Here is a 20,189-nt window from a genome sequence, read left to right on the forward strand (position 1 = left end):
ACACAGTATTTTGGGTCCCCTCTAATTAATGATAGTACACCAGCTTCCCAGAGTACGTCGACACCTGTTGTTGAGCCTGGTGAGAGTTCTTTCCAAGGGGCGAGACAGACTTTACACCCTGATGAGTTATGGTAAGCATGTTATTAAGTTTGAAAATTAAAATTGTGATGCATGAATATTTATTAGTGTTGACTGGTTTTTATGGATTATTTCCCAGGTTCCATAACAATAAAGTGTCCAATGCAATCACAGACATCTTCCAGGCTCACTTTCGCAAACCTTGGATTAACTACAAGAAGGTCGACAATGGCACTAAGGCTCATTGGTGGAACCAGTTTAAGGTTTATTTTTTGTAAGTTTAAGGTTTCTTTTTTTACGATTTTACATAAACATTTAATTTCTCATACATTTTTTTGCCCTTGTGCTAGGCTCGGTTCATTTGGTCTCCAAACTTGCAGAATATTGTTGAAAAAGAGTACAAGAAGAAGGCTGCAAAACGTTTGAGCGACTTGTCCTACAATTATAGTGTTAGACATCCAGACCGCCCAATTTGGATGGGAGAAACTGTCTTCGAACAATTATTGGCACTTCGAAAGGATGATAAGTTCTTAAAGAAGTCTGAACAAGCTAAAAAGAACAGAAGATGCGGTTCCCTGTCTAATCCTATTGAACCGTCACACTTCCAGGGTTTTATTTCTTCGGTTCAGCATGCTAAGAAAATGGTAAATCATAATAATATCTACACCATTTTAATATGATATTTAGTTGCTGTCTAATACTATTCCATACTAATCTATCGTCTTTGAATGCAAATAGGCAATGAGTTCTGGTGGAGTTCTCCCGTCCGCCCCTAAGGTGTTCTTGAAGACCCATTTCAAGGACGTTCCCGGTAAAGGAAAAGTGCCAGCCAATAAGAGGGCCAGAGAGATCGCGGTAATATCCAAGAATTCTTATTCACTTTATAATCTGAATTATATGCATATTAATGACCATTTTGAGATATACTTTAACTAGAATTAGTTGAAATGTTAGAAATATGATCTAAATGTGGTTATTACAAGTGTTACAAACTTCAATGCATGCATAAAAAAATGGTAAAATAATTAAGTCATTCATTTAAAATGGCCGTATGGGCAAAATCTAACCCTTATAGTTATGTTCATTTGGTTTATCAAATGTAACCTATATCCTTCACAATTAAAGGAAAGTCCTTAAAGCTATTAAGACTCAACACCTACCTTATTCATCCATCATCTAATTCAAGTGCTTCTCAAGTCATAATCTTTAGTGAATGCTCAATTTATAAAAAAAATGCATCACTGTCTTCTCCCAGTGCACAGGTTTCCTTTTTACTTTATATTATTCCTATGTGGCCTAAAGTTGTTAGAAGTGAGTGTTGCTTTCTTCTGAGTTTTCTGACTCGATTTGTATGTCCTTATATACAATTATAAGGGTTAGGTTATTGTCCTAGGTATTTTGCTTTCTTTTACACGTCCCATGACTCTCATCCTCTCCTTGTTAGCTGACAGTACAGAACCCTTATAAGCTCAATAGTTAAAGATTGCTGAAGTATCTTCCTTTTGAGGTAGAACCCAACAAGCTCTTCATCAGTTGGGTGAAACCGAAAACCCGGAAAAATAACATCATCAACCTTATCAACCTCATGTTTCTCCTCCATTTTCTCTGTTCTACTGTGCTTAGTTATAGAAATATGATTAGTAACTCAATGACAGAAAAGTGGTTTTAACCAGAAATAGCATTGTTTGGAAGAGCTAAAGTGAAGCCATAAGTAGAAATTATTACAAAAAATTGTTCAACTCTTAGAAGTGCACAAGTTTGTGGAAAGATTAGTGTGTCGTACGATTTACACACCATTCAACGCCATTGAAATGGTTGCTGGAAGGGGGCTCTGAATGCGAAGCCCTCAGTCGCAGTTTGTGGTTAAGTCTTCACTGAAAACTATGTTTATGTGTTACTTACGACAACGCACGAGGAAGAGAGTTTGGTTACACTCAACTCAAGTGAAATAGAGAATTTAAATAAGCTTAGCTCTACTGAAGCAGGAGCACTATTTCTTCAGTTTATTGGTTTACATTATCCCACTGTCAGCAATCTTTCTTATATACAATTATAAGGGTTCTGTACTGTCAGCTAGTCAACAATCTGGCATAGCTTCCTAATATGAATTAGAGAGGCTGGTAATTGCCTTTTGACCAAAGTACAATAAATTCCAACCCCCCCCCCCTTTTTAATGAACTGTAATCACAAGTTGGCCGCATAAATGCTAGATACTTTTTATTTACATTGAACTAATGTATTGTACCTTTCCCATGTCACCGAAGATAACAACACGTTGTAAAGAGCTCTTTATCCAACGTTCCCTAAGATACTAGCATCCCTGCCCACTCAAAGAGACTAATATAAGTCTGCAAATACACATAATTGCAAATTTTTAGGTTTTTCCTAAAACTAAGTCTTCCTTTTTACTCTTTAGATGCATAAAACAGATGGTATTAATATGATCTTTGTTCTTTGTTGCAACTTCAAACTAAAATGTAGTAAAATGATGAGAAACTTAACTCTGTTTGTATGTATGTATGTGTATTTTTGCAGGATGCATATGAGAAGAAGGTGGAAGAATGCACTACTCAGGGTTCACAACTTAACCCCAACCAGTTGTACTGGGAGGCAGTTGGTGGTAGGAAGCGGGGTTTGGTTAAGGGACTAGGTCAGAGTGATCGCCTGTTCTATGAACCCCCTCCTGGTCGTGGAGACGGTTTGTCGCAACCATACTGTCCATCAATTAATTCTCAGGTTGAAGCCCGTGTACAAGAGAAGGTTGCAGCGCGCTTGGAGGACATCCATGCTCAGTTCGATGTCAGGCTGCAAGAGGCACTCAAAAAAGAAAGGGAGGAGGCACAACGAGCGAGCAAGGTTCTCATTACGCAGATGTTGAAGGGTTGGTCTGAGTTTGGCCATGAGTACCTTTCTTCTTGCACTCCACCTCTCCATCCTAGGCGGGAGGATGACTCAGATATGGGAGGTGATGGTGCTGACAAGACTCCGATGTCTTAGCTCGTAGGTGTTAGTGGTTATTAGTACTAACCTTCAGCATGTTAATTATGTGTAGTACTAACCTTTTGTATTATATTTTAGTACTAACCTTTTGTATGCTATACTATATAGTTAGTACTAACCTTTTGTATGCTATTTTGTTAGTACTAACCTTTTGGATGTTATGTTTCTAACTTGGTGAATAACTTTTGTTACTAAATGTTATTTAACTTTAATGAAATTAGTATGAGTTTAATTTATGCATTTATTTATATTACTAGTGCTCTGGATGAATGGATATAGGTTCAGCTTAGGGTGAAATAGGTGGCGGAGAAGAAGACAATTTATATCTCACGTATATTGCGACAGAAAAAAGTTGTCGTAAATAAGAAAATGGTGACAGGTATAAGCTGTCGTAGGTTACGAAGGCTTTAAACCGTCGTTCTCAGCGACAGCTTTAAACTGTCGTATATTTGCGACAGGTTTTGGCTATCGCAAATTACGACAGTTTGTAAAACCGTCGCAATCTGCGACAACTATAAACTGTCGTAAAATCACATTTTTGCGACAGTTTTTATCTATCGCAACACAATTACAACGACAAATTTTGAATCTGTCGCTAAAATTACAAAAAACCGTCGTAATGGTGATTGCGACAGTCAATCTGTCGTAATTTTTTTTTTTGGCGACAACATTGATAGCGACAAAAAAATTACGACAGTTAGCCGTCGTAACTAGTAATTGCGACGGTTTACTACTTCTTTGCGACAGAAAAAAGCTGTCGTAAAAAGTCTGTTTTCTTGTAGTGCTTTTCAAAATTGACAATGGAGGCTAAGGTTTAGGAGAGAGAAGAGAGAGGAGGCTAGGGTTTTTGTGTGATCTTGATGCGTATTTTTAGTTACAAAACTAAGATATGTCTAATTTTTCTAAAAAAAAGAAAGGAATTTATATTAGATTAGAAAATATAAATTTGGATCAGATCATCAGATTAAATTAGAAAAAGTAATTACAAGCTTTGATCATAATATATCATTTTAGTGAGATTTTTTATTGCTAAATATTTTATTCTATTTTGAAAATAAATGTGAAAATTACATATTATTTGGAAAATACACATTAATTCAAATATAGTAAGACCCCATGTGTAGACACCCATTTGTGTCTCCCCAAAACCAAACCCAGTGATGAGTACCTTTCACGTTGAATCATAATCGAATGAAACGAAAGTGTGGAAAGGTCTAGTGTTGCGGAAAGTTTTATTTCTTTTCTTTTCTTTTCTCTTCTCTCTGTTTTTGAAAACTTTATTTTTAAGAAAACAGCCAATCCAGTTTGGTTGGTCCATAATATGGGTCCAATAGTGGTGTAGTTGGATGATCTAGTTGGAATCCAGACGAACACTGCAAATACCACCAAGGTAGGGGTCATATTACTGAGAGCTGTTGGAAGCTAAAGGAGGCCATTCAGTATTTGATTGATAACAACAAGCTTCCCATACCTCCAGTTAACAAGAAAAGCGAGTAATGATAAGGGAAGAAACACAAGACAAGAGGCGAGCTGCAACGACAAGATTTCATGGCCTTTTTTTTCTATTTCTTTTTCATCTTTTCTTTCCCCAATAAGTCTAGAATAGGCGCCTTTTTCCTTTCCTTAGATTAACTTTGTAGATTCTTTATTTTCTTCTAATTAAATGAGCATTTATTTCCTTGCACATGATCATCACATTGCATTGCATCAAATACAAAAAAAAAAAAAAAAAAAAAAAAAAAAAAAAAAAAAAAAAAAAAAAACCATGTCGAATTAAGCACAAGTTATACCAATGATTTGAGGCACCCTTGTAGCCACATCATATCTCCTTTCGCCTTTCTAATTTACAAATCCTTTCTTCATAAACCACTTTGAGCCTCGTCTAACGATAGACCTTTCTTTTTTCAACCTACATCTATCTAACCTAGGGATGGGATGGTGTGCAACTTATGCCATTCTAAAGAAAGCTTGAGCAAATTCAAAAGAAAGCAATAGCAAAAATAAGCAAAAAATAAATAAATAAAAGTGTACGAAAGGGCAAGTGTTCCAATGTCTTTGATATGAAAATATCTTCGATAAGAACACGTCTCAGATTGCGTCTCTTATCGAGTGCTCGGTACCGTGCCTGAGAAACATGAATGCCAAGTGAGTGATAGACCGCATGATCGAGATTGCTCACACTTATAAAAATAAAATAAATGCTAAAGCAAAAAGAGCTAAAAAGAGTAGAAACTCAAGCATAAAAGCAAGGTTGCATACCTTGGGGGCTTATCTAGGGTCTTGAGCCTTTATCCCCTTCTTCTTTAAACCTTTAGCCTAACCACGTTACAACCCTTAAAAAGACCTTTTTGAGGTATACACACTTGTGCGAGGTTTGGCTAGAGCTACGTTTGGCCTGATTCCTTACGGATACGTAGGCAACCTCCCATCGAGGTGCGGCCGTAATAAACATGCATTCATATTCACATTCACACACTTGCACCATGATCATATCAACGAATTCCCTATGCTCATCCCTTTTCATTTAGAGCTAGACTTGGGGGCTTGATCCCTATATTATTAGCTTACCTAGCCTAAGAGTCACCACCATTTGACTCTTTTCAATAATATCTTTTCACACACTTAGCTCTTGCGGCCTAGCTTTAGTGTCACTATCACACACATCACAGATACATGACCAAATATACTTCCCTTAGGAACCCTTTGTCATGAAATCTTAACACAACGCTGAAGTATGCCTTATCATATCAAAATTGCTTATCAATCACAATTGTCATTGTATCACGAAGTATGAAGTTCTTAGCCTCCGTGCCTAAGTTACCCAAATACTTTCATCATGGAGTCAACAGTTGAGATAGCCTAGGATGGATTAATCCTTGAACCTTGAGAGATAGTATCAAACAACATTTGACTAAGCTCATTCAACATGCATCTTCAAACTTTCGATTTTCTTTTTCACGTCTTTCTTTTTCGGGAGAAAGTCGGTACCCTCCACAAAATTGACGGAAAATTTTTGCTTTTTTTGCATTTTTTCGAGTCGCACGATCACATTACAATGCACACACGAGTCATGTACACATTGAGTCATGTCGTGCCATATCACTTTGATTTGAGTCTAACACATGTGTCATTACACTTCGAGTCGAGTCAACCTCGAGTCAGTCAATCATATCGAGTCAAGTTTATACCTTGAGTCGTGTCAAGTCGATGAGTCAAGCAACATTAAACCTTAGGTCAACCTTAAGATAATTCTAAGCCTTAGGTCAACCCTAAGATAATTAAAGAAATTGCCAAAGTTCTATGGTCAAAAATAAATACAGGTGCAGCAGAACAGGGAAGACCCTATCACAGCGTTCGGCGACAGAATCAATTCTTGGCGCCAGAAATATCTCAACAACAACAGAGCTCGAAGCCTCTCAGAAAGGTGATTTCGACTTCATACAGCAATTTCGGGTTCCTTGGTGCGCCAGTTAGCCCCTATAAGCAATTTGACATGATTAAGTAGTCAGTTTGATTACAATTGCAATAAGTGATCGACCTGATGAAAGATCGTCTCACTTAGCTTAAAGCGCCTAAGATATGGCTCATTACGGAAACACCGACATACTGGTTTTAGCGGAATAAAGTTCAGGCAAGCTTCAGAGATCGACAAACGTTGGTCTTTGGAAATTTTTCTTCAGAACATTATCGCAACAAACATTCAAGCACCGAAGCTCTATTGTTCAGAGACGCGTGGACATTTCATTGAAGCTCTTTTGCTCAGAGACGCGTGGGCATATCATTCAAAAGCTCTATTGTTCAGAGACGCGTGAACATTTCCATCAAAAGCTCTTTTACTCCAGAGACGCGTGGGCATATCATCAAAGCTCTTTTGTTCAGAGACGCGTGGACATTTCATTCAAAGCTCTTTTGTTCAGAGACGCGTGGACATTTCTTTCAAGCTCTTTTGTTCAGAGACGCGTGGACATTTCCTATTTTCAAGCTCTTTTGTTCAGAGACGCGTGGACATATCATCAAAGATTTCCTATTATCAAGCTCTTCGTTCAGAGACGCGTGGACACATTATTCAGAAGATCATATAAAAAAGAAGCTCTTTGTTCAGAGACGAGTGAACATCGAAACAGCAAGGTGGCGTTCCTTGGATTATGGAGAGTGTCACGAACAACTGAGGATTGTTTCAACAGAAGCAATCTTCGATAATGTTCCCTAGGATGTGGAATATTATCAATGCGGAGGAGGATCGTTTCAGTCAAAGCAATCTTCTAATTTGGAAGCAGTTACAAGGCGTAGCGGTTTTCAAGCGGGATGGCATTCTCTAGCTTGCAGGAGGTCATCAAAACAGTAAAGCAGCAACAATCGGTTACTTTCAGAGACGTGTGCTCGACGGTGCAAGATACGCGTTTCTTAACTCTTCTATCTGTTTAACTAATGCTAGTTTTGCAGGTATCAGCGTTATAAGATTGGTTTAGGATCGCAGAACGTTTTGAATCATTCTCCGTCCCTATCGCTACTTTGACTTTCGTTTTCGAAACTTGCGTTTCTCCAAACTCAGTCAAAGTGGGGGCTTCTGTAGACACCCATTTGTGTCTCCCCAAAACCAAACCCAGTGATGAGTACCTTTCACGTTGAATCATAATCGAATGAAACGAAAGTGTGGAAAGGTCTAGTGTTGCGGAAAGTTTTATTTCTTTTCTTTTCTCTTCTCCCTGTTTTTGAAAACTTTATTTTTAAGAAAACAGCCAATCCAGTTTGGTTGGTCCATAATATGGGTCCAATAGTAGTGTAGTTGGATGGGGCTTGCAAAGACCTTTCCAACGATATATTATAAGCCCAATTCCGATGAATATTGAGGAATTTATGGCTAATTTACTAAACTGGGCCCGGTTTGAGTTTTAAGTACGGCCCAATGATCTAGGGGAGGGCCTAATATGATTTATCATTCCTAATGTAATTAGGAATGGTTTTGGTCTTCTAGAAGGTTTTATCATTTTTAATTCAATTAGGATTCTTCAGAGTTTTAATTAGATCAAATAGCATTTTCGACCGAAATTATATTATTTTATCTTCCAGTACGGTAAAATTATCAGATTTTCGAAAACGCGTTAAAATCCGGTTTGGCGTCCAACCCCAGGCCTTGGCGCCTAGAATCAATATTAGCGTCAGACGCCAGAATTGGCGCCTGGCGCTAGCCACAGTTCCTGGCGCCAAGGTGGATTTGTGGTCTTCATACTCTGTTTTGATAAATTATCTTTTTTGGATGATTTTCTCTATAAATATCGTATCAAAAACTCCGTTTTCATTCACGAATTCTCCTTATTCTTAAGTCTTCATCAACTATCTTCATCATTTACATCTATCATTCACCAATTCTCTCTATTCTTAAGTCTTCATCAACTCTCAATCATTCATCAAATTCTTTGAATTCATTCATCTCTTCATTCATTCTTTCTTTTCTAAACTTTGGTTTTCATACAAAATTCCGCATTCATTAGATCTAGAAACACCTAGCCATATTCGAAGTTGCCTTCGCCCTAGACGTGAAAGGTTTTAATTTTTGAGGGTTTGGTCCCAAATCTCTATTTAAATTATTTAATTTAATTGTTTTGATTATTATTTTCCTTGAAGTTACTAATGTGTGTATTTTGTTATTAGAAAGAGGTACGAGGCATCCAAGTAAGTACTTTAATGGTTTAATTGATATTATGATATAGAAATCATGCTTAGATTGTTATTTTGATTCCTAGTATCATGTCTAGGGTAACTTTAATATTAAGTATGATTAAAAGTATGATGTCTTTTATTCTCTTCCTAATATTTATGATTGTTAGTATCATGTTAGGGCTAAAGATTTGATTTTTATTGCTTAGTGACATGCTAGGGTTTGTTATTAATCTTGTTAGTATCATGCCTAGGATCTTGCTATGCTTTAACATGATTATGATTGTTATTATTATTATTATAATTATTATTCATGATATTGATTATTTATTATGTTGCTTGATGATTTATTTATTTATTGCTTGATCACACCTTTTTATGCATGTTTAAAGGGAACTTGGTACTTGTAATCACGCTTAATAAGATATTAATAATCTTGTTTAGGGTTTATTGTGATTATAATTTCAAGTGATCGCCAATAATAGATTTGTTTGTGCATTAATGTTCAACCAACATAGATTAAACAGGTTTAGGGTTAATCCTATTGATTGTATGTTAATCAGAAAGCGCACATGAATACGAGCAGAATAAAGTAGAGGCCTATTATTAGGGCAGGTTCAATCTCTTTTAGGTTGGATTTGTACCATCGTCCCCGAACCCTTATTTGGTTCATGACCTTATGGAGTTGACGATCTCTTGGATCGTTAAGGGGTGTAACCTTCACCTCGTGAACGGTTTACAAGTTCCTTAAAAACTTGTTGGCGACTCTTTTGCTCTATCTTCTTCCCTTTTGGACGCCACCGTACTTTAGTGTATGATCACAGTGGGGTTCAAACTAGTGGGATTTTTAAGGCTTGAAATTATTCCCTACACCATGTCATATTTTTTTTCATATAGATTGCAAACACATCTAACAAAAGTTTAGGGAAATGAAATAATAAGATCAGATAAAAAAAAAAAAAAACATACAGATTAAATCAAGAAAAAAACAAAGTTCAAATAAGATCGTATAAGCAAAAATAAGGTGTATAGAGTATTAAACATAGTTTTTAATTTACAAATGGAAATTAGTGTTTTTTTTTTTTTTTTTTTTTTCATGTTCCTACTATAAGTCTTTTATTATTTATTTATTCAAATGAGTTATAGTATTAATAACCACTATATAGGTTGAACAAAATAAAAAAATATTTAGCACAATCTATCTATATATCTTGTTAGTTTTTCTCCAGAGACTTCTATGTTTGAATTTTAATTAAAAGGAGCTGTGCCCAATTAATCTCCCGGATAAACAAACCCCCAGTTAATTTGTTTATTTGGAGGTATAATCGTCTTTTTAAGTACCAGTGGAGGGGTACATGTGTCTTTTTATGTACTAGTTGATGGGTACATGTGTAATTTCCTCACCAAACAGTAAAATCAATGCAAGTTGCAAACAATGATTGGACACCTCACCAAAAGTACTAAACAAATGACCACTTTTTTCAATATATTTACAGAAATGTCACCATATTAATAAAATTTCGTTTATCTAGAAGATAAACTTGTATTTGTCGTTTTAAAAGTAAAACATGGCTAAGAAATTATCTACTCATATGGGCGTGGGTTTTTTCTTTTCTTTTATTTATTTTTTATTTTTATTATTATTATTTTAGGAAACCGTAAAGACTTGTTTAATTCACCTTATTTTTGTGTATTTGATCAAATCCGGTCTGGTCTAAACTGATATGTTTGTCTAATATTACCAAAATTTGTCCTTATGTGTATGATAATCTATAAGGAAAAAAATATCAAGTGGGATCTTGTTAGATTCGTAATAATATGTAATTTTCATAATTTTTTTTAGTACGAAATTAAATATATGTAGCGATAAAGTGCCACGCATAAACGATAATAAATAAAAATAAGCTGAACTAAACAAAACCCAAGGGCTTGTTCTATTTAGCTTAATTTCAATTCAGTTCAGTTTTCAATTTTCTTTTAAACAATTTAGTTCATTTCAATTTAATTCACTTCAATTCCGTTTAATTATTTTCAATAAATCGGAACAACCCGTAAGTAAGTGAGAACAACTTAATTAAAAATGGAGGGTGTATTTGATGCCTAATGGCGTACGTAATAAGCATGGCGCAAGCCTAAAAAATTTCCTTACCTCCAAGATTTTAAAATCAATTTTATTCTTTTTAAAAATGTTCTATTCTTCAAAAAGTCAGATTCTCTCTGACTTTCCAAAACATATAAAAATACAAACCAACCATTCAACAAAAAAAAAAAAAAAAAAAAAAAAAAAAAAAAAAAAAAAAAAAAAACCAGAATTCCTAACTCTCTTTGCAAACCACAATTTCAATGGCGAAGAGAGAGGATGGAATTTCCTTCGATGGAATCATTGGAGCTATGCCGGTTTTTGCCAAGGAGCTTATTGCCGGCGGTGTTGCCGGCGGCGTCGCTAAGTCTGCCGTAGCTCCTCTTGAACGAATTAAGATTCTTTTTCAGGTGATTTTCCGATCTTCAATTACTTTTAATTTTGTGTTTTTTTTCGATAATTTAGGGGTTTTAATTGTGAATTTTGCTTGATTTGAAGTTTGTTTGAGGTTATTTTTTATTTTATGATGAAATTAGTTTGTTATTGAGTATAATTTGGATCGTATTTATGCAAGTTAGGTTTGGATTGGTATTAGGTGATGTTTTTTTTTTGGTTTTTAGATGATAATAATCTTGAGGAAGTAATTAGGAAGATAATTAACTCGTTGAATGAAGTTCCATTGTATATGGTGAGAGCCGGGAAGCGCGAAAAGAATGTGTTTTGAAGGGATATAGTTGGAGAGTATGTTGTTCTGTGAATGAAGCTAGTCTAAATTAGGTATGGAAGATATTGAGAAGGAAGTGTAATTTGCTGATGAATTTATATGATTTTTTATTGAAGGAGCTTAAGTTGTGTGCTACTTAAAGTCCTGATAAAATGGAAATTCATTGCTGAGAAAGATAAGGTCATGGTATAATGGTGAAGTTTTGGCTTGATTCATTATTTATGGAAAGGTTGGAAACTATTGGTTTGTTGGTTGAAGTCTAAAGTAACTTGACAAATTGTGACTGCTGACTGATTGCAGGCATGGCATTAGATGGGATGAGTATGATATTGGTGGGTGTTTTTCTAATGGTCGAGAGTCGTTAATGACTGCAAGTACGTAGTAGAATTTACTTATTAAGCTTAATAGTGTAGTGAACCAATTGTAATTATCTTTGGTTTAGAGTTATTGTACTTACCACATATCCCTAGGGGGGGTGGAGGGATACTCGTGAAATACCATTTGGGAAGGCAGTTGGTCTCTATGGTTATAGATATATGAGAGTCTTGAGGTGCTTATTTAGCTGTCAGTAGGGTTGGCAAAAAATCAGGAAAATCCAAACTGTTATTTTAGATTTAGCATCAACTTTTTTGTTAATTTTAAATAAATCAAAATCGAAGATGAACTGAAATACGAATGATTGAATATCACTTTTACATAGGCTAAACCGCCGTTGCTTTTGTGTGTGTTTGTTCTACATTTTATTTTGTATTTTATTCCCAGTAGCACCCCCTCCATATCAAGCACCACCTTTGCAACTGTCAATCACGAATTCACCATCACCACCACAATCACCAAGATGCCGACAACCAACAACTTCAATGATTTAATGAGTAACAACCAAACACCACAAAAACAAAAAGAATGCTTAAGTCCTCTGCCTCTACTCCCTCCCTCAACCAAGTTACACCTCTAAACCATGATTACATCCTCATTTCTGCTTCCTTTAGTAGAGAGGGAAAGAAATGCACCTAGGAGCATTGTTCAAGAGCTGACAAGGAAGAAAACATATGTAGACAGAAGCTTCTTTTATCAACACTATTTTTTTTTAAGGAAAAAGATTTGTAGGCTATACTTAGATAACAATAACCTAGAGGAAGGGTAGGCCCTTATTAGTCGTTGAATCTTCCCAAAAAGGTTGCGATTTTGAAACCTTGTTGGCTGTATACTGTATTAGAACTTAAGGCTGAGAGTGCTAATCTCTTACGCTAGGAGAGTAGAATGATAGATGTGCTATTGTTCAAGAGTTTGTTACAGAAACGATAGCCGGGTAAATAAGGATATTAGTAAGGAGTTTGTTATACATCTAGAGTGAAGGAAAAGCATGTTGGAGAACGTATAAAAACTAAAAAGGTGATGGAGACTCATAGTATGGGCTTCCAGAGAACTAACCGCCAATGTCATTTTAGTAATGGGAGAGAATTTACCTTTTGAAAGTGGTTGGTATTTGATTGATTACCTTAATTTATCGATATAATCCTAATTTAATTCACTATCTAAATTCTCTGAATTATTTTCCAATTATGTTATTCTGAGAAGAAGTAGCAGAGATGATTGTGATAGTGAAACGAAGAACAGAGGTGGTAAAGGGAAGACAAATGACAATGAGAGTGAAGGGGGCAAGGGTGCAAATGTGCAATGGTGGGGGAGAAGTGGTGTAGTTAGTATGGTGGGTGTTAAATATATGATACATATAAGTGAATCAATTTCTTATTGGAACTTAATACTTTCTTGATTTCTTTGCTTTTTTCCATTTTAAACTAAAGAGGCGTTAATGGTCTTACTTAACTTTACCAACTACTTTTTAGTTTTTTTGTTTATGAGAGTTGGCTATGTTCTTTCGACTTATTTCAAGAACTTATTACCTGCCCTTGTTATCATTAAATCGAAGATACAAACAAAAAACAAAAAGAAAAACCATAGATCTTGTTATTTATGTTTGCTTTTTGCTGGAATTTTGTAAGATTTAAAATTATGATTATTAGATATTTGGAATTACATTAATGCAAATCTAATAATTCAGGGTACAAGTATGGTCAAGTTCAAACAAACAATGAGATAAAATTAGATCAAACCAGACTTAAAAAAAATTGGGACCAATAGTCTTAGAGTACCTTACTGATCTTACTTACTTTTAGTTGATATTGAGTGGGTTCAGCTGAGTCGCAGTTATTTTATTGAAGGAGTGGGTGGTTGCACATGGCATATTGATCCTATACGATTTATTTCCTTGAAAATATTCTGTTCTTTTGCAAGTTGTAGTCATTTTAGATAACTTTTTTTTGCTATTTAATCACCTGAATTATGCAAGGCCTTAAGGGTTCCCCATGGAAGCTTTAGTCTTTCAGCTAGCTGAGGTTCGGTGAAATTAGCTGAGGTTCGGTGAAGACATTTGTGGAGCCCATTCAAATATCAGATGGGTCCCCCTTTCCCACTTTCCAAAAGTAACTTCAAGCTAGTTTACGTGGAATGCATCAGTGATTTATTCGACCAATCATTATTGACTAGAGTAAAATCCTTGTGTTTTTGACTAGGTGTTGCCATGTTGGTGATCTTTGAATTCATTAGATTTTAAACTCCTCGATGAATCGGTGATGAGGGTCAATCTGAGGATGAAGATGCCTTATATACCCTTGAATGAGACATGAGCTGAGATCAACTTTTAAGTTTCTCTTAAACAATATTTGATCTTAGGCCATCTGGCATATGTATAAAGTCCGTAGAAAAAAGTTCACTGAACTCAATCACTAAAGCTTCACGAATCACGATAGCATCATAATATAAGACTTTGGTCTAAATGAACCCAAAATTTTGATCAATTCGTTAGAAGAGATGGAATTCAATCTCTGAAGTCTATACATGCTATATGTAAATTCATTCTTTTTCTTCATAACTATTCTCTTGACGGCCTTAAAAATTATAATCTTTTGTCATACCTTCAAGCTTCTAAGTGACAAAGACTGGTATAACAATGAAGCCAGAAAATATAACAAAAGATTATTATTTTGCACATCTACTAATTTGAAAAGTTCACAAAGAAGCTGGAATGTATAACCAAGATCATTTTTTTATTTTGCACATCTACTAATTTGAAAAGTTAATCTACATTTGACTATAACGTATATCCCTTTTGTTGTTTTGCAGACAAGACAAGCAGAATTCAAAAGTATTGGTTTGAAAGGGTCAGTTACTAAAATAGCTAGAACAGAGGGAATACTCGGTTTCTACAGGTGGAAATTTTGATCCCAGATACATTTTACCAAGGGGGTAATATTTAGACAAACTCCAATTTTGTTTAAAATTTAAGTGAGTTAGCTGTTCGCATGAACTTTTTGGCTCTATTTGGACTGGATTTTACTTTTATGAAAAAAAACTCAAACATCAAGTTGGACTAGGATTCAAGATTTAGGATCCAAGTTTATGTTGAATTTTTCGTCTTTGCTATTAGCAATTTTCGGTTTTTGAATTTGATATTTGTTTCATTGATTATATTGTTATTATTACCTCCTTTTCATATCATTTGCAACATTTGCCAAACATGGATGTTTCATATAATTCTACCAATGTTTTCTTTTCTTTTTGAGCTGTCATTTGTTCTGTATCTCTATCTTTCTCTCTCTCTATTTAACCCTCAAAAACAAATTTTGCCTAGAAGCCAATATCACAAGAGTACCAAGACTCAAATCAATGCAGAAGTGGACTGTTTTTTTTTTTTTTTTTTTTTTTTTTGGGGGTGGGGGGTGGGGATGATCTATGTAAGGGGAGAATAATATTGAAATTCAGTTTGGGTATAACTATAGTATGAAACACTTTAAATTTGGTTGACTTGACATAATCTGGGTTTAACTTGTTATTTAAAATTGAACCAATTTGGGTTGGGCATTGGAAATTTTTGTATCCCTGCATTACTGTCTCCTAACTATTTATACTGTGTGGGTTATGTTGTTGGTAACATAATTCTTATAAGGGTGTTCTTGTCAACTTTAGAGGAAATGGGGCAAGTGTTGCACGAATTGTTCCTTATGCTGCGCTGCATTACATGGCATATGAGGAGTACAGGCGATGGATAATTCTTGCTTACCCTGATGTCTGGAAAGGCCCAGTGCTTGACCTTGTTGCAGGATCTTTTGCTGGTGGAACTGCTGTTCTTTTTACATATCCCCTTGATTTAGTGCGGACCAAGTTGGCTTATCAGGTAAACACATGGACAAACAGCTTATGATTCTTTCCTTAGAAAATGTTCTATTGGTGTCTTGTTTCGATCAACTTTCATCTTTCATGGAAATGTTCTAGTATTCATAAAATGTCTCATAGTGGCTGAATATAGCACAGGTTGTTGGATCTTCCAATTTAAATGTTAAAGGCCTTATCCATCATGAACAATTGTATAAAGGAATACGTGACTGCTTTTCCATGACATTTAAAGAAGCTGGTTGGAAAGGTCTTTACCGGGGAGTAGGTGTGCTGTTTACATGAAACTGTGTGTTTAACTATGTCTACGTTCTATGGTCTCTTACTTACATGTTTTATTTCTTTGTCAGCACCATCACTTTATGGTATATTCCCATACGCGGGATTAAAATTTTACTTCTATGAGAAGATGAAGAGTCATGTACCTGAAGAACACAAAAAAGATATATTGATGAAATTGACATGTGGCTCTGTAGCTGGATTATTGGGCCAAACCTTCACATATCCTCTTGATGTTGTTAGGCGCCAAATGCAGGTAGTTCAGCTCTACCTTCTAGACTTTTGATGTGATATCTATAGATATTTGTGGTTTAGATGTTATAGAACCCTAAAGGGCTGAAAAAAGGATTTATCTGACAGGTTGAGCGGATGTCTAATGCTAGTAATGCAAAGGGAACTTTACACACACTTGTCGCAATAGCTCGAGAGCAAGGCTGGAAGCATTTGTTCTCAGGGCTAAGTCTGAATTATTTGAAGGTAACCAACCAAGCTAAGGATCTCATCTAAACTTTTAATGCCTTCCAACACAAAATATGCTTTACTAAAGAGATATGTAGTTTACATGCATTGTCATTGACTTTTGTGCTTCAGGTTGTGCCCTCGGTGGCAATTGGCTTCACTGTGTATGATTCAATGAAATTGTTCCTGCAAGTTCCCTCACGAGATGAAGCCATTATTGAAGTGGCTTCCAGTCATACAACTAACCAAACATCATCCCTGCATTCTTAAAAGGGATTCATTTAATAATAATTATACACCGATTAAGTATAGCATTGTGTAATTCAATTGTATGTAGGTATCATTATTGAGTTCAGTTGTATATAAGAACTGTCTCATTATACAACTGATTGTATCTAGTTTCCCAACATTCAAGTCATATGAATGAATGTTTGGAATGAAATGATAAGGATTTTTGCCCAGTGAAATTAAGATATTTCAATATAGTCTTCAAAATTTTTCCTTATTTTGGGAGTCTAATCTGGTGCAGATCTTTGCAGCATCTTCATAATTTGTAGGGAGTTTGAAGTGAATAAATTCAGTTGGATTCGTCCCGTACGTAGTTCAATATGATGCTACAAAGATTGCGCCTACACTGAGAGGTTGCCAGTTTATGCCAGGTTAATCAACCACTCATCCTCTTCTATATCAATATCAGGGAGAAAAAAAAAAAGCCTTCAACTTTCATTATCGGTTTCTCTTAGTGTTCAAACCTCCATATTGACTGATTTTGATCCCTTTCTATTTGGACTTTATAAATTTTCTTGCTAACTAGGCTGTATTTGGTTTAAAATAGAACATTTTCAATTGAATTGTATGTATTATGAATTTATGGAAAGTAAAATGCAATGGAAATCAGATCTTCAACATCATATTCATGTGTATCTGAAGAACAATGGAGAACATCAACAGACAAAATCGAGCTCAATGGAAGCTTCAATGGAGGACATGACCATACTCTTAATTTCACCTTTTTCATAGGGTTTTCGTTTTGATTTGGTGGCAAAGCCACCGTCATCGTTAGTGGAAAGTGGTGTCAAATTTGTCGGTGAAAGATGATGTCGAAAATGTCAAAAGCGGTGGTAGTTGTGGTGTCAGTGGAAGAAGGCGGAGGAAGGAGATAACTGTATTGGAGGCTGAAGCATATGACGGAGGATGAAAGATGTTGATAACTTGAGCAACAACAGTATGTTGTGTCATGTATACTGTTCAAGTTATTTACAAAATGACCATTAGTCTGAGAAAAGTTTATATTTCTTTAGATTCAATAATAATAATAAAAAATAAAAAAAAATAAAAAAAAATAAAAACCTTTTCCATCCCTTTAGACTACATTTTTTCATTCAAACAAATTATGTACATATATATATATAAAAAGGAACACCAACATATACAACTATTGTCATATCATAAATATGGTCACCAGGAAAAAGATTGTTGGCACAATGGCAAGCCACATGCTTGAAATGTCAAAATTTAGGCATTTGACAAAGAATTGTAGGTTCCCAAATGATAACCAAGCATCTTTACCATAAGTCGTCGTGGAAGAAAATTTATTCAAGAGAAGAAAATTCATATAAGAATTATGAGTGAGATGTGCACCATGGAGGGAAGTGCTCCAAAGATTTTGGTTTTAGTCAGATGCATAAACAAATCAAATGTGTAGTTTATGTGAAGGGCATCACAAAATGAAAGAGATTTTTCATAATGATCTTCACAAATTTAAAGCAAGGGGGTGTAGCTACTAGCTATACTTCAAATTATTTATAGTTAGTGGGTTATTCACTAATTTGTTTCATTATTTTTAGTCAAGTTTGTTTCTAGTAAGTCATTACGCATGTGTTTTTGGTAATGAGAGGTGGATTAAAGTAGTGGGACACTAACTTGGCCACTTCCTCTACATATCTAGCACCATTGTTAGCTTAGTTCTTAGATGATTTGGTTTTGTTTACAATTTATATACTAACAAGTTCTTTCCTTGTCTTTCATTGTGAACTACTTTCTTATTCCAACATTCTCTACTATTGTAACATACGGACTTCTATGAATGTTAAAGTAGTAGTTTAGTAAATTGTTAAAAATTCATATGAAGCAACCAATTTACTCCCTTCGCCCAAAATAATCGACACGTTGCAATTCTTTTCACTATTCTTTCGAAGTATAAACATTGATTATTAGTACATCGACATGTGTGCAAAGTTTGACTGTGTCAATTATTCTAGAATGGAGAGAGGTATAATGAAATTTGAACACATGATTTTTGTATCATGTTGGCCCTCATATCAAAAGCTTAAGCTGATGTTGAAGCTCAGGATCGGTTTATATTTTCAATCATGTAGAGTATGTTTCTCATGATCTCATATTCACATGATCACATCCCTTAGATGATTGCTAACTGAAGTCATGCTAACCGAATTCAATATGATTGAGCTAACGTTTTATTGTGCTAGTGTACATTGTGGACTGTACTTTCTTCAATCGGATTATCTTGTATACATACGTAATAATAAGGTATTGATCAAACCCTTTTGCTTATCTATATATATTTATTTTGTCAAAATAAGAACAAAGGATGAAATAAGAGTCAAATTCCTCCATTTTCTAGCCATATAATTAGTTAAGCAAAGTCTAAGGTTAAGAAGTATGTATCTCAAGAGTTGCGGCTAGTTGGATTTGATGACGAGAAGTCGTTATTCATTGTATGGGTTGTCTTCCATTATTATATATTCAGATTCTTCTTTAGTGTTAGACCATGTGAAATTTGTTTTATGTTCATATTGTAGATTTGTAGATGCTTGAAAAGGAATCCATCTTACGAAATTAGTCCTAATATTTTTGAGGAATCATATGCATAGGTCTTGGATTTTCACTTAGACAGTTAGACAATAGAAAAAAATTTATAATTTCACAAGCATCAATCAAAAAAATTGTTTATTTGTAGGGGTCTCCAACTCTCTCCTAATATAGTTGTTTAGTTTTCGTTTTATCTTAAAGGTTTGTTACTTACATATTTGTATAGAAGAAGTGTTTATAAATTATGATTAATCAATTAGTAGATTGAAATATATTAGTGCAATTGTTCATAAGGTGCAAATTAACTGATGCATCCGAGTGTATAGTGATGTCGTGCTGATCATGATATAGCGATCAACATAATTTAACTTACATTTGTTATTTGATTTTGAATAATTAACTTCTACGTATTATGTTCATTTAATATATAATTTTTAATATGACCCCATGTTCTTTTAATTATTGAAAAAAAAAAGAATTTTTTTTTATTAGTGTTTAACCGATTAGATATGTTCTTTGTCATTTTTTGGGTTTATGTTGATCATTTTTTTAGATCTTATGACTTAGAGTTTATGTTCATCTTCACCCAAAAAGAGAGTGAGAGATAGCTCAAGTGGTTAGATCTTCCCTCCCGATTTCAGGAGATCCTGGGATCGATTCTCACCCCCGCCCTAGTGGCTCTCTAAACATCAAAAGTGTAATTATTGTTTAATTTAAATATCTTCACTGTTGATAACTTCTCATGTGCATCCTTTAATGTCATTTTCCCCAAATGAAAAAAGAAGACAATGAATATATTGAAGCTTCCAAAAATGGAAAGCAGACAATTACTAAAACCGAGAGTAGTAG

The 20,189-nt window shown here is 34.8% G+C and overlaps 1 protein-coding gene across 1 annotated transcript; it reads left to right on the forward strand.

The window, feature by feature from the left end:
• Positions 1 to 11,001: 11,001 nt before the first annotated feature.
• On the forward strand, positions 11,002 to 17,013 carry LOC145634643 (mitochondrial carrier protein CoAc2-like). The gene is made up of 7 exons (XM_081686048.1): positions 11,002 to 11,226; positions 14,724 to 14,809; positions 15,567 to 15,774; positions 15,912 to 16,038; positions 16,121 to 16,305; positions 16,410 to 16,526; positions 16,641 to 17,013. The coding sequence occupies exons 1-7, from the start codon at positions 11,080 to 11,082 to the stop codon at positions 16,776 to 16,778; spliced, it is 1,008 nt and encodes a 335-aa protein (XP_081542174.1). The 5' UTR covers positions 11,002 to 11,079; the 3' UTR covers positions 16,779 to 17,013.
• Positions 17,014 to 20,189: the final 3,176 nt, after the last annotated feature.

Source organism: Chenopodium album, chromosome 6 (genome assembly GCF_948465745.1).
Source record: "Chenopodium album chromosome 6, dcCheAlbu1.1, whole genome shotgun sequence".
Classification (NCBI taxonomy): domain Eukaryota; kingdom Viridiplantae; phylum Streptophyta; class Magnoliopsida; order Caryophyllales; family Amaranthaceae; genus Chenopodium; species Chenopodium album.